Source organism: Syngnathus floridae, chromosome 16 (assembly GCF_059516105.1).
Source record: "Syngnathus floridae isolate MCC-2025c chromosome 16, RoL_Sflo_1.0, whole genome shotgun sequence".
Classification (NCBI taxonomy): domain Eukaryota; kingdom Metazoa; phylum Chordata; class Actinopteri; order Syngnathiformes; family Syngnathidae; genus Syngnathus; species Syngnathus floridae.
The window spans coordinates 2,310,138-2,325,682 of NC_142428.1; the positions used below are offsets into that span (position 1 = coordinate 2,310,138).

The window sequence follows — 15,545 nt, forward strand, 5'->3', positions numbered from 1 at the left end:
GTGTTTGCCCGCAGCCGACGCTAATGTTCCGCAGCCAAAATCGTTTTTTTTCTTATATATATGAAAACATGAGATACACACACACACAAATCTGTTAAGCGCAGCTCATTAGCAATAACAGGGAGCTGCCTTCAAACCGCTTTTAAAGCGAACATGCTATTTTACGACCCCCTTTTCCAAAAAATGTAATTGCATAACCCGGAGGGCAAGCGTTTCATAATTCACGTGGGCTCAGAAGTATTGACGATGCCGGGAAGGATTTGAGTTTTTATAACCGATTCAGCTTGCAATTCCTCAGGATGTGTTGAAACGTGCAAGGGGACACACAAAAAATGATTCAACCAAAGGTTGGAGAAATGGCAGAGCTGTTTTTCATTTCCAGGCATTGATGCCGATATTTGGGACCATCAAACCAAAATGGCCGACGATGGGGGCAAGCCAGCACCCCACCCTGGATTCCTCGGTCTCTATCCTATGTCCTGAGGTATGTTTGTTTGGCATTATTTCCGCCCACCCCCCACAATAAACGAGGGGGGGGTCAATTACCTTGGGGGCGGAGAAAAGGGCGGTAGGCTGTAATTAGTTAGTATATCACACATGGGTGTGGGACACCAGGGGGTGCTCCACGAGGGGGGGTCAGGTGTGTTTCGGAGCCGAGCCAGCCGGAACAACGGGGCTCTTTCAAACCTCCGCTGACATCATCAACATGAGACGGAGTGATGCAAGGGGAATCCCCGGCTTCCATTACACTTTTTATTCTCCGCAAAGAAAGAGCGAGCGAGACTTTCTTTGACTTTGACGGGGACGACGCGATGAAAGACGTTACTGTTGCCATCACGATTGTACTGAATGGCCACAATGTCTGCTTGTAGTGACAGTTGCCGTGGCAACGTGCAGTTCGCCATGAAAATAATGCGCAAAGTGCAGCTCAGCTTCTGGCTAAAAAATGTCAAATATGAAATTACTTCAATTTCATAATTAGGATTGGAAAATTCAAATCAACTTTGAAATATAATAACGTACGTTTATGTATCGTTTTATGACACATGGAAACTTTTGTTGACTCTGAGCCCATGTGAACCGAAGCGTGAACTTAAAACCAAGTGTGTGCACATGTGCACGTGCATCGCTATGACAACACGACAAGCGGCGAGGAATACTGACCCTGGATGCATTGCAGCGAGCCGTCCTCCGCCCGGATGGTGAACGTCTCCCCCGGGTTCACCTGCACCAGGATAACCTGTGTCCAAAACACAAACAAGTTCAGATGAGCAGGAAGAAATCACGTCTATTGATGGCGGTGACATAACGCGGCCGTTGAAAGCGGCGGCGGCGGCGGCGCCCCACGTCCTCGCCTCACCGTCATATTGTCGGCGTGCGGATGGTTGAGCGTGCACACGTGGCTGTAGACATGAAACAGGTGACCCTCCATTGCATGCTACAGGTGTGCCGCCGTTGAAAAAATAACCGTCATATCCCGCCTCGGGAGTCGGCGTGCTCGCCCATCGCCGAGCCGCTCCTCTTCCTCACAACCGCACGCTTCCTGCCCCGCCGGCTGCTATTGCAGCGGCGGCTGCTGTTGTTGCTATGGGAACCACAGTCGACTACGGGGTGACCCACGTTTGCCGAGGGCTGAGAAAACCCCTCCGCCAGACCGAGTGGGCGGAGGCCGAGCGTGGACTGATGGAGCTACTTTACGTCATTGTGTGAATCCTCAGAGCATTCACACAGGAACATATTCCCGTTTTCCTCCTGCCTGTCATTTCACGCAGTTACTTAATTCATCCGACTCACATCATTAAATGTTCCCAGTGAAAAATATACAAAAATTCCCATATTCTACATTTACTATATTCCGTTTTAAAATGTTTTCCGACTCCTCATATGACAGATTCAACACACACGCACACAAATGTGCATAATGATTGGTCTCCATCTCTGGTTGCGCACTAAGTTTAGGCTGCAGGGATTTGGAGTCACAAAAAAAAAACTAACTGCTAGCGAGCCGCGGCCAAAAACTCCCCCGCCAAGCAGGGAGAGGAGGTACGTCCACACCGGGACGACGTGGCTCGCTGCACGCACGCCAGACGAAGTCAAGAAAAAGATTTTGGTGGACCTCAACAAGTGCTTTGTCATGAAACTAAAAATAGACATTTTAAAACTGAATGAACATGTCAGTGTCCCTCCAGGATGTGACTCAGCTTGAAAAGACTTTGCTGAGTGTTGCTGTGGGTGTGTTTTTGTTTTTCCGATATTAGTGTGACACAATCGTGGAAATGTGACCTTTTTGAAAGAAACATTTTAATTGTTACCTTCAGGGAACACCTTTGTGTGTGTGTGTATAGTCTTGTCTTTCTAGGTTAGCGTGGCCTAATCCTTGAGGAGCACCACCCTTTCTTTAGACCGTGTGTGTGTGTGTGTGCGTGTTGCAACCCGAGGCGTGTGTGTTTACCTGCTGCGCTGCATCACCGTTAACCATGTGCGGCATGAGCGGGACCTCCCCGTTCAGGAGAGGCGGCGGAGCCAAGTCCAGTGGAATCTGGTCTGTCATCATCATTGTGACGTACATTCATGGAGAAATTCACTCAACTGCCCTACCTGGGAAAGTACAGACAAACATGAGTCAGGCACACATGCAGGAACAGGAAGTCATATTGGATGTATTTCCCCTGACATCACGAGCTAGTTAGATTTTGAATTTTTTCATTTGAAACAAATTAATCGGACATTAAGAGCGTCAGGTATTCAAATTTTGAAGTCAAGATATTAGAACACAAACGGTGGTGCAACACACATAGACAGACAATACCACAAATTGTTTATAATTGTAAAAAAATATATATATTAATACTGTTCATCCATGCACCAACAAGGTCTTCAAGGGTTTAGTAGATCCCACAGCTGCAGCCTGCACTGTTGACCCATAAACACACACGCGCGCACATACATTCGTCTGCACGCACACGCCGACATCACCCTTGCCATGTTGGCTCCACACTTTTAATCACAAGTTGCGCTCCGACCGCAAAGTCTTTTTCTCCAGCCGAGCCCCGCTCCCAGCTCGGCCTGGCCATCCAGCCTCCAAAACACACACGCATTTATGCAGCTTCCAGGACACATCGTAGACAGATGGTAACACCGCTCGCCACGCCGCCAGGAAAAAGAAGAGCAAGACGAAGGAGAGACAAAGAGCAGAAAGAACTGACAGACCACCTTTAAAGTTGGCTTACACGTTTCCACTACTGCAGCAAAGTTATTTGCAGAACACCCACACACCCACACACAGTGTGCATTTTGAATATTCTCAAGCAAAACTGCACGTAGATGTCTAAGGAGCTTTGATTGGCACTTCTAAGAGCATTTACAGCAAATACGAAAAAGGTTAAGTCCAACTTAGCCTGAAAATGAATAGGGGAGCTTTTGTCTGGTTACTTGCTCTAATCTCATTTTGTTGTGTCTGCCACCATTAAGTGGCCTTCCAGGAGGCGTGCTGATGACTTCTTCAGCCAGCGCAAATGATGCGGCTGATAAACGGAAGCGTCGGTGAACTGTGCTCGCTTCGCAGCAAGAAGCAGTTTGGCAGAATATTTCTTCAAAAAAAAAGATTTACATTAAATGAGTTGAATTTGCAATTTTTGCCCCTACTATCTTAAAGCTAATGCACGATGCAAAATAGATCATCCTAATACTTTTGCATTCAAGTCCCTTTAATTTCTGCTGACATTTTTTTCCTGGGTTAGCATTTAATTGCTAATTTAGCATGTATGTGTGTGCTTGTGTGTAGTTAAAAAAAAAAAAAGGGGGGGGCGGAGCTGCTAAATATGGTGGGAAACTGCCACTGACACCACTCCCATTCAAGCCCAGCTCCTTTTACAAAAGGTATTCAGTGAAGGAGGGACCCACTGTCTCTCTCACACACACACACACAAACACACACTCAGATTGTGCGAGTACCTTCTTAACAGAGGTGGAGTGGAGGAGACATCGAGATACAGCGAAGTGGGGTGGGGGGGGGCAAAGAAGGGTGGAAAGGAATGTTGGGCTGAAGTGAACACACACATGCATACGCACATACACACACAAACACACACTTGGGCAAGACAGAGGGAGGATTTATAAAAAGAGGTTTCCCACATAGGCCAGCAGCACATGTGCAGCCAGTGTGTTTGCATTGAGCAAGTGCATGTGTGTGTGTGTGTGTGTTGCCATCCAGCAGCCATGTAATTGCAGTAATGATACGTCGTCGTCCACGGTGAGGAACGGGTGGAGCGGAATGCAAATGGACCCTCGCGCAACAAACAAATACACAATCACACCGTGTACCAACAAAGTTCTCAGCAACTTCTCCAGGGTCCAAAGACGGACGGCCGTGACGCTTTGACAAAAACGAATCGAAAGCTTTTCATTCCAAACGTTTCAGCGATGTGAGATATGACTGGAAGCCCAAACAAAAACATTCCTTCAGAAGTGAGGCCAGATTTTCAAAGGAGTGCAACACTTTTTAGTTCTTGGTACTTCACGGAACTCAAAAAAACTTCCAATCAGGTGTGGGAGACTGCAGCTTCTTCTCTCTTTCAATATATTTGACCACTGGGAGTGCGCCAAATCACACAGTTGTGTTTATTGTGCATTTAAAGACCACTGAACTGCAGCTTTAAATTTTACGTTTCTTTTTAAAGGATGACGAAGGCTTTTTTAGGACCCTTGTGCACCCCGGGAAAATTTCACGACTGTAATTTGGACGCTCAGCTGCGCATCTAATTTGCACTTTCATAGAAAAACTAGACAATAAAGTGACCGTGGAATAAAAAAAAAAAAAAAAAGTGAACTGCTGGTTTTTTTTTTTTGCATTTGGTCGGACGGGAAGAAGGGTGGGGGGTCCACGTCACACATTCCAGCCATGAACAATGTGCTAATGTGCCCACCAGGCGGGAATTCACTTTAGCAATAAGGAAGGAGGAAGGCACTTACACCAATGTCTCAGCATTTTGCAACAAGAAGGTTAGATGACACCAGCATCTGGTATGACGTAAAAAAAAAAAATACAGTGAGGCTTTGCTTTAACAAAACCCAGATTTTGGATTTAACAGAGGCACAGGCACAGCCAAAAGCAAAAAAAACAGCTTTCCGCAATTAGACTTTGAGGTGACCTGAGGACAGGGTGTGACTTGGAAATTAAAATAGGATGAGGGAAGTGAGTGTTAATCTTTACAAAGCGTTCCCAACATTGAATGAACTGAATGTCCACACATACACGACTTTTTACTGTTCACACCAGAGGGGGGGGGGGGGGGGGGGGGGCTGAAAATTAGACAAAGGAACATTTCTGACTTCAGTATGAACATATCTTGATGATTTTACACTATTCTTGTTCCCGAAAAAAAAAAAAAAAGCTTTGAAGGGAAGTGTGACCAGGAAGTTGCACACAAACAAACCTGTGATAATGCAAAAATAACTTCCATGGTGGAGCTAAAACTGTCAATTCAAAACCTGACCAAAAAAAAAGTTTTTTACTTGGCCAGTTTGAAGCGAGTGGAACATTCCGGAACGGCCCTTGCAAAGCTGTGCTGCAGATTAGAGGGCGTCTCAGTTGCAATTATACTTTCTCTGGATGACTCTTTGATAGAGTTTTGCTCTTAAGCTCACTCTCTCATTTGCTGCCTCTCAGGTGCCTTTTTTTAAATGCAAAGAATTCTGAAATGTGCGGCGGGCGGCGAGTTGGGACGCATCCCACCTTTTTTTTTGAAAAAAAAAAAGCACTTCTCTGCCTCCTTTAAATAAGCAGCCATGCGTGTCGTGTTCTCATCAAGCCTGGTTTTCGAGGAACATCAACCGCAACAGAAAACAAAGTGACTTTGGTGATATTTTCAAAACAGCTCATGGCTATAAATAACATTTGTTATCACATAATTGATCAAAAAAGATAAATAGAAAAAATATATATCTGTAAATTTTAGCAAATAGTTTAATTTTTAAACGTTTTTATTTTATGAGTATATAGCATTTCATTATTGTTTATAATTAAAAAATGACAATTTAACTCGGTAATTTCTGGGGCAACAAAAACAGCAAAACAAATGCAATGAAAATTACAGAAGTATTGATCATGCAAATGCTCAATGCATTTTCCAACTCATATCTTTCTTTTCCAGGGAAACCATCACGGCCCAAAAAAATCCTGTATCCCTCGCTATTGCCATGCACTTCCTGGAAAGACCCCGCCTCCCTTGCATTCCTGCTCCCTGTTAAAACACGGTGCCCTGACTCCAAACCGGCTGCCGGGAAAAAGCCTGTTGGCGGGGCCTCATCTGGCTGCTGGCAGTTCCAAAGAAGAAGAAGAAGAAGAAGCGGCGGCCTCATTGGCAGGAAGAGACCACAGTTACATAACACACACACACATATGGAAATGGAGACATTAAGAACTGTTGTCCTTGGTCACATGTACAGCATTTAAAGGGCCGGATCAACTTCCAAAAGCGTATTATAAATTGATGCAATCCCCAAGAAATTATATCGAGTGAGTTGAGGAACTTCATTGAGACAAAAGTAGTCCTTTGGCGCCATCTCTTTGCAATCACCATGATGATGTCACCAAAAGGGGAAGAGGTCTAAGTTGGGGAACGGATAAAGGAGAAAGATGAGAAGGAGGCTAGGAGAAAAGGAAGAAGAAGGGAGCAGATGAGGAGGCGAGAAAAGAGGAAAGGAGGAATGTAGGTCAGCCGGTGGGCGTGGAAGAGTCCAATTGAAATCGAAACACAACAAGACAAAGTGACCTAACAACATTCATCCAATCGCAAGTCGAGTTTCCAGCTGTTACATCACCCAAGATACACACACACACGCAAATGACCCCCCTGAACACACACACACACTCAGCTTCCCGTCACCGCCGTCACTGCTTGCGTCCATGTTTGAAAACATCATTATTGTCAAGTCGCCCATACTTTTGTGAGCGTGCGACAGGTGTTGTTGTTGTTGTTGTTGTTGAGGAAGTGCCGACTCTCCCTCAAGCACATGACCATGACTCACTTCTCTTCTAAATCTTCTTCACTGCTTCCAGATTTTCTTCCTTTTTTTATTGAGTACCATTCGCATTCAAATCCCAAAACGCCCTCGTTGACTTCAGGCGCACTATTTGGCAAGCGTGGGCAGAAGCGAGTGCTAAACTTGACATCCCTGTGCTAGCATTGAGGGACACACACTTCATCCAGCCTGGTTGGGTTCTGATACGACCTGAAAAAACCTCCAGGGTCTGGTTCACCATCATAACTACACTTTTGTCGTATCGTTCTCACAAAGGAATGACAAGGAAAGATGGAGAAGGTAATTGCTAAGCTAACAGCTAGCACGTTTAACACCACACATTGGTTATATTGTCATATCTCCATTGCTCCTCAAACAAAGTCATTTGGCAAAACTGCTAAACAACAAAAAATTTTATTTCCAGCTTTGAATCAGATTACCGTATTGGCCCGAATATAAGACGACCCCGATTATAAGACTCAAGTTTGAAAAAAGCCTTTGTCTAGACCTTGAATGTAAGATGACCCCCCCCCCCCTTTTTTAAGTTTTATTTCAATGAAAAAAAAAGCTCGTCTTATATTCGGGCCAATACGGTACTTTTTGGAATCATCAATGCACTCGGAAGTCAAGGTAGCACATTTTTACTGCTCTCGTGCCCTACTTCCAGATTTAACCTGCCCCCATCACGGAACCATCAAAAAGCAGACCACCACCCATTCAGGAGTTTTTTTTTTGCAAGCTTGATGTGTTTTGGGGTAGCGAAGGTGGGGGCGGTCCGGTTGAGTGGCTTTGGCGGGTTCTCATTCCCGCTAAATTGTCCCACATGGGTGAGCGTGCGCAGTTTAAACAAACATGGCCACTTCCTCCTCAATCCACGCACACACAAACGTACATGAAACAGTCACAAAGGTATGCATGCGTTGGCTCCAACACTCAACCGCACATACAGAATATAAATACACACACACACACACAATACAGTGTGTGATGAACAATCCTCCTCCCAGCTGAGCGTTTTGAGCACACTCAGCATATTTGCAACATATGATTTGGATTTTCAGACGCCAAGCGCTCACAATAAAGCTCAGTCGCAGCTGACCGACTTTTGACAAATAGACAAAATAATCGATTATCAAAACGTGTTACTTGCAACCCGAATTTGCATGATCATTTGATTCCATTCTTCGGGCGTCCCTAATGCTGTATCCGGTTCTCATCTAGAGTTGCAGGGAACAAAAAGTGAGTTTGTGCCTCCAGCAAACAAGCCCTAACTTCGGAAAGCCATTAAAAAATAGATTTTTCCGAGCCCTCGAGACGTGCCGTCAGCGGCCTCCTCGCCCGTCATTCAAAAGGAACGTCACTGTTTCGATGTAACCGATACGCTCGGTCGGAGAGTGTACTGTTACTGTACTCTTAGTAAGCCTCGCCTACAGCCAGACATGACGGTTGGACTTTTCCGTGGCGTTTATGCAGCGCGGCGAGGCGGAAACGACGGAGGCTAATGATTTCGGCGCGCCTCCATGACACGGCTCCTAATTAAGATGCCGAGTCGAGAACACACACGCGCGGGTTTATGAGCCGTGAAAAAAGCTTGTGTTGAAAAAGTCTAGTCGCAGAAACACACAAACACATAAAAACAGTCTAGAAGAGTAGAAGAAGCTCATACTAGCATTTTGTATTTCTAGAAACTAGTGGCGGCACACGAACATACAAAGACAAGAACATCTTTACACACGTTTCTCTTTTGTGCCCTAAAGTGGGACGTTAAAGGTGGTGCCACACTTCTATAGAAAGAAAACACACAACCATTTTCTGGTAAAAATGTGCCACACTAAGACAACAAACATAGATGTACACACATTAGCATTTTTTCTTCTTCCATCCATTGTTGCCACACTAGCTCACAAAGAAACATTGTAAGATGGGAAAGGCCAAATTACCAGCAAACACAACAACACAAATATGCTTTTCTTCTATTGCCACACTACAACAGAAACACATACGAGCAGTTTTTCTTGCATGCAAAATGTTCCCACAAAAAATCCTTTAATAAAAAGTCATCCCAATTCAATATTGACGGACAAGAACACACACACACAGACAGGCTTTGAAGAAGAAAACCCTGAATGGTCCTTTACATGCCTCACTAACTCCTCCTACTGCTGCTTGTGTTTATGAATGAGAGTAGCTTCATGAGTGTGTGTTTATGTATGGAAAAAAAGTTGAAATGAATAAGCGGAAATATATTTTTACTGACATGGACTTTGCTGTCCATAATGTGTCTTACCTGACGCAGACACACACAAACATGCACGCACAAGCGCAGACGAACGCCTTGTACCCGCCCCTCACCCCCATCCCATCCCTTTCCTCCCCCCCCACCCTCCACAGCCGGGGGTCACAAGGTTGCATTCCTCCTCCCCAATCAGCCTCAGGATTTCACACAGTCATTCAGGGATGTGGGTGTGTATTTCCGCCAGCTTGTGTGTGTGACTTGGAAGGGGGGGGGGGGGGGGGGGGTGAGGATGGGAGACAGGTATCTTTCCATTTTCATGCTTCTGAGCAGACTTAAGCGGAACAAAATGGATTTGGAAAGCGTTTGAGCCACAAAGATGAAAATGAGGAGACGATTTGATTGACAGCTGTCAGAGTTGGTGCAGAAGAAGCTGCTGGAAACCGAACAAAATATTCAGAGAAAATAAAATCATTCGATCCAAATCTGGTGTGGTCATGCCCCCGCAACGTCAGACAAGTGGAACTCGAGGAGAACCTGCTGAAGGCCAAAAGAGGCTCAAGGAGAAGACTTGGGGGGGAAAAAAATGACAGGTATGTGAGGATGGGAGGGGTGAGGGTGAACAAGGGCAGGGGTGGGTTGGGGGGGGCAATCCAGTATGCATGCCTGAGAGGGGGAGGCTGAAATGCAATAAAACATGTGGCTTTACATTCAATAACACCGACTTCCTCCACATACACGCACGCACGCGTTGCATAAACACTCATCCCGTCGCATAATCTGGAAAAATAAGCGGTTAGCAAGCGGGGGAAGATGGCGACCGGCTGCTGACGCTTCAGAGATGCAGTTTAAAAAAAAGAAAAAAGAAAAGTCTGGGGGGATCAACTAACAACATGCTAATGCAAACGTGCTAACGTCAATTTTCCTTGTGCAACTTGTCGGTTAACTATTGAATATATTGATCTTAGAATAAGTTAAACTCATCAACAACTTTGACTAAGATGGACTTTGAGCGGCGTGATTCGATGATTCAAGGGTGTGCACAATTGTGCAACCACGCTATCTTAGTTGCTTACCTTAAAAAAGAAATCTATTTAGTTATGGGGTCAAAATGGTGGAGAATACTTTTGCCAATGAGAAAAACCTGGCGGTTGAAGAGGGGTGTGTAGACTTTTAATATCTGCTGTTCCAATGGGAGGGGGCGAGAGAAACGTGACATTTCCCTTTTATGGGGCATTTTTCACATTCTTTTCAAGTCATCTGCTAGCAATAATCATCACACCCCTCCTTCCCTCTGTCATTTAATTCATAAAATGTCTTTGGGGAGGTTTTATCGTCCCGTTCTCAGTCGTCGAGCGCAAATAAACTCATTCATAAGAGCTTTCATGTTCAAATACGGAGGGGGGGGGGAGCAAGTTGAAAGGCTGCTCTTTATCTCCTCCTGAAGCGGTGGTCAACAATGCAGGAAATTATCAAGGGGGGGGGGTCGAGGAGTTTGTGTGAGGGAAGGAGAGCTTGCTATCATGGACCCGAAAAGAAAGAAGGGATGAGGGGGAGGAGGGCAAACATTGCAGCTCGGTGCCAAGCAAACATGAGATGCTGGGATACTTCAACACAGCGCAAGAGGATGCTGGGAAATGGAAAGTGAAAGCACCAGCGAGGTTATCAAGAACACACACACACCAAAGTCCCGCCAGTTTGTGACATTTGGGTCAGGTTTTCCCAAAATAACACCTGCAGGTTGAAAATCCTTAAGAGATTGCGACAACAGACTTTGAGGCTAAAAAAAAAAAATAAAGTTCCACATACAAAATAAGTCAAAACAACGTTTTTGTTTGTGTTGCGCAAATTAAAATATTATCAGTTGGCATCTTTGGTAACAAGAGAAACCAAGCTAAATTGATTTGGAACGCTGGCATTTGCTTTTTCCGTTAGCAAAGACGGTGAAATCAATTACAACTACAAATTTGCACCCAGATGTTATTTTAAGGCCTTATCGATCAGCCCCGAGTTACCCCCGTCATTATTAGAAGTTCAATTCCAGCAAAACCGGTGCATGGAACATGATGGTGGACAAAGATAATGGTGGAGAGGGGGGGGGGGGGGACTGCACACACACCCCAACACACACCACGCAGGGAAGCTTTGTCTTGCCCGAGTAACCTGAGAGCCGCTACATCTTCCTTTTCTGACAACACACAAGCAAGCAACACAAAAGCGCTGCTCGCCTTTGGGCGATGCGCTCCGAGCCTCGACCCCTCCCTGACCCCGTTTATTACCTGCACGACACCTAGCGAACGCTAAATCCGCGACCGAGGTGTCACCAATGCTAACGTTTATTTAAAGTTAGTAAAGAGTCTTATTTTGTAGGGGGGCAAAAAGACAATTCATTAATTGATTTTCCCTCCAATGTCCCTTCAGGGATTTCCATCGTTTTGGAACATTTCTCTGAATTTACGATTTCATTCTAGATTCCACATTTATTTGAAGAAATACACAATGTTCCAATTTATTCTTGTGAGAACTCCTAATTCTCAAAAGATTAAAATGGAAAGAAACACATTTAGACAGATCTGTTTATAATATTTGACAGAAACGAGCCGTTTGTATACATAGGAACAAGTCGCGGCTGTTTGAAGTCTAGCTCAAAAAAAAAAAGGGGGGTGTAAAAACAAAAGTGCTGGAGTTCTATTTCTGCAATGCGATGAGTGGCCAAAGGTTCCCGAGGGCACGGCGACCCTGGCGTCTTCTATCAGCCCCGACGTTATGTTTTGATGAGGGGGAATCAAGGTTGGCATTCATGTGCGACTCAATAGACGCCAGTTAGCGGCCGCTAGCAGCTTAAACAAACACGCGGCGCGCAGACTTTTCCAGACCTCCCCGCGAGGGCCGCATAACATATACGTTGTGTGCGCGTGGAGCACAGTCGGCTTACGTTATAGAGCGGGTTTGTGTCGAGTTCTCCGCGGGAAATGTCTGCGCGTGTGCGCCGGAGGGGAGAGAGCACAAGTTCACGTGTTGCATTGTGCAAAACAGAAGGACGTTAACGCTGCAGTCTTTGAAAACTGATTATGGCCTCTACAAGGTTTTATTAAGATCGTTTTTTTTGTTCTTGCAAAGATAGAAAAGACAAATTATTTGGAAGAAAATTTGGATGGTAAAAAAATGGAGGTGACCTTGTGTGTGATGCATTAAGGTTGTTGCTTTACAGATCCAAATAAGTTAGAGAATCTTGACAAGCGCCACCATGCTATCGTTAGCGTAGCCTTAGAAACCCCAACAGTAGCCAACCACAAAGTGAAATGTTTGTCTACTTGTTGAATATGTGAAGAATGTGAGTTGTTGTTTTTTGTCAAATTGTTGGACAATAAAAAAATGTCTTGTTATATAAATCCATGTTATGCTTGCCACTCAGACAGCCCGAGAAGCAGCGAGGTCGCTTGTACCTGGGAGACAAATCTGCAACGGTTATGGAACTCAGGTCATTCACTTATATAAAGTGTTATTCAACCCGCTGACCTATGCACACGGAAGAAAAAGGCCACAGAAATATGACTCCATCGTGAACAACAGCTTCTGTGCTCTTACGGGCAACAAAAAAAAAAAAGGAGGAGATTATTATTATTCAAACATCCGACAGCTGTACGCATTCCCAGCTTTGCCGCAAACCAAAACGAGAGGACGGAAAAAATCTCACTCATTAAGATCCGAGCATTCCTGCCCCGGCATCTTCTGGACCGTTCCTTTGTTTACATTCTGATTGCACAGAAACGCAAAGGCCGCTGAGGCTTAACATTGGGAAAACACCAGGAGGCGGGAGGGGGATTATTTACATCACTATAACAGCGACGCGAAAGCTTGCAGAAAGTCAAATGGAAGAGCCCCGGGCGCACAAACGGCTTCGTCAAACGGGGCCAAGTTTACTGCGGTGACAATAATTACACTTAAGTGGCCACATTGAGTACACGTGTAGCAAAGGTGCGTCGAAATATCATCGTGGAGATGCATGGCATCACAGTTGTTCCTAATATTTCGACCGTCGACATCTAAAAAGTAGCTTTCGTATGTAATCTACAGGAAAGTCAAACATTTTAGTCAGTGATTTTATTTTTCCACCCCACACCACTAGTGGGAGCTAGCGTGCCACTTTGAGAATCACATATGGTGCCGAAGTATTACATAAGGTTGTCAATTAAAGCCGTATCCTGAGCCAAAGCATAATTTGACACCATTAAATCAAAAGTCAATCCTCATCAATTCACTGATGTGACAAAGACAAAAAACACGAGCTTGTCCTAATTCGACAACAAAAAGCAGACAACCATAAATGTATACCAAGCAGACATCATTTTGTCAACCATTTGAGAAACAAACACAACTATTTTCTGTCCAAAAATAATCACACAGGGAGAAAAACTTTCACCTTATTACATTATCATCACTCCTCGTCCCCCCATTTTACTTCTAAGCAAAGTAAAAGGTCTAAAAAAAACGGCCACATCAGCTTTGCACTAAAGGAATGTCATGTGACGTCATGTATTTGGGATCAGATTTCTCCTTCTCTTCTTCTTTTTCTGCACTGACAAAAATGTGCGTGTGCGTGTCATTTCTTTTCTCCAACGTGCCCCCTGGATCCAGAGTCCACTATTAAGCAAGAGGGAAGGGGGGGGGGGGGGGGGGGGGGGGTCGGCTAGGAGGGGGGGGGTCATCCTTAGATAAGACAGATTCCAAACTTTTGGGAATACGATCAAACCGCACGTGTGCATGCGTGCATTGTATTCCACTTGTTGGGGATTTTTTCTTTAGAAGCATGAAAATGACAAATAAAAATAAGAAAAATGTGGCTCGATAGTTTGGAAGATGTGTTGGTGCACAAACAGACACGTAGTCGTTTCTGAGAGGTGGAGGCAAAAAAAGAGAGAGAGCGAGAGGGGAGGCTGGCTGGCTGGCTGGAAGGAATGCTAGGATCTGCTGGAGTGGAGACTTTTTTTTTCTTTCCTTCCCTAAACGCCTCATTGTGCAGGGAGAGGGGGAAAAAAAAAGCACAAAATGACCCAAAAGCAACAAAGTCTTCATGATATCACTAAGAAATATCAGAGATAAAAAGAGGGTTGTGTTACTCATTTGTGAGCGATAAAAGAGTGTTTTACGTAAAGCTGCGAGACATTTTTTGCCTGGTTTGAGTGTCTTAAAAAAAAAAAAAGCCATTTGCTGCAAAAAACGAGCTAATCGCCTCGTCAGCATCTTCGACGCTGATTGTTGACTTTTCAATGCAAAGCAAAGCAAAACAGAGATTTAGCAGTAGAAGCTGAAGTTTGCTGCTCACTCTCCATCCAAACCAAAGTCAGCCAAATGACACTTTGACGGTGGAAAAAGTTGCAAAAGTCCACTTTGACGCACTTTTTCGAAAGCGCGTAAACGCAGCCAAAAGTGACTTTTTTTCCGCTCTCCTTTTTGGACGCTGCTTGGCCAAGTGGCTCAGACTGCCGGCGTCAGCGCAACCAACGTACACACACATACACACACACACTCTCACACGCACGCACTTTATAAAAGTTTCCCTCTCCAACATGGCCTCCTTTGTTGAGAAAGAGTTGAAACTCACCTCGCTGCGAATGAAACAACGTGGAGAGCGGACGGCGACGTTGGCTGCGTTTCTCGTTTCGTCGTGGTGATGGTGGCGATGTGTGCGTGTGTGTGTGTTTTTTTTTTTATTCCCAGGCTCCGGAGCTCGCCTGCCTGCCTGCTCGCCTGTCTGCTGGCGCGGCGCGACGCGGACTAGTGCGAGCAAGGCTCCGCCATGTCAATCAAACGGGCCACGCACATGGAAGTCCAGAGCCCGCCCCTACCGTAATGACACCACTAAAAGCGCAACGCAAATCTCGAAATAGTCCTACTAAAAGTTTCTGAGGAAAACAAAAAAACAGACTTTGCATCAGCAGAATGAAATGTTGTTTTTGTGTTTTCATCGACTTTTCTCCTTGTCAAAATAAAAGTCAGCTTTTGGGGGATTTTTGGAGGGGGAGAACATTTTTGGCTTGGATGAAGGATAAGCAAAACTTTCAAATCTGCTGAAGATGAAGTACCCGTCCGCTAAAAGGCCGCCCATGTCTACCGACATTTTCCATCGCTGCTTCTCACACACTCAACACAGCAGATAAATGGAAGCAGATGAGTCAGGGAAGGGCCTCAAAAGCATCAACTTGGGGCAACCATCCAGTGACGTCGTGGTGAAATGTTAGACAGAGCTGACAAACATACTCATTCACTATACTTCAGGACAACTCCA

The 15,545-nt window shown here is 45.0% G+C and overlaps 1 protein-coding gene across 1 annotated transcript in view; it reads right to left on the reverse strand.

Annotated features, from left to right (window-relative positions):
• The window catches only part of fndc3ba (fibronectin type III domain containing 3Ba), a 41,427-nt gene extending 26,376 nt beyond the window's left edge, over nucleotides 1-15,051 (reverse strand). Inside the window, exons 1-3 of the mRNA XM_088399923.1 lie at nucleotides 14,862-15,051; nucleotides 2,453-2,598; nucleotides 1,165-1,240 (exon numbers count right to left, since the gene is read on the reverse strand). Coding sequence (XP_088256049.1) covers nucleotides 1,165-1,240; nucleotides 2,453-2,569 — 193 coding nt within the window. The 5' untranslated portion in view covers nucleotides 2,570-2,598; nucleotides 14,862-15,051. The remainder of the gene's footprint in view (nucleotides 1-1,164; nucleotides 1,241-2,452; nucleotides 2,599-14,861) is intronic.
• Between the last annotated feature and the right edge of the window lie 494 nt (nucleotides 15,052-15,545).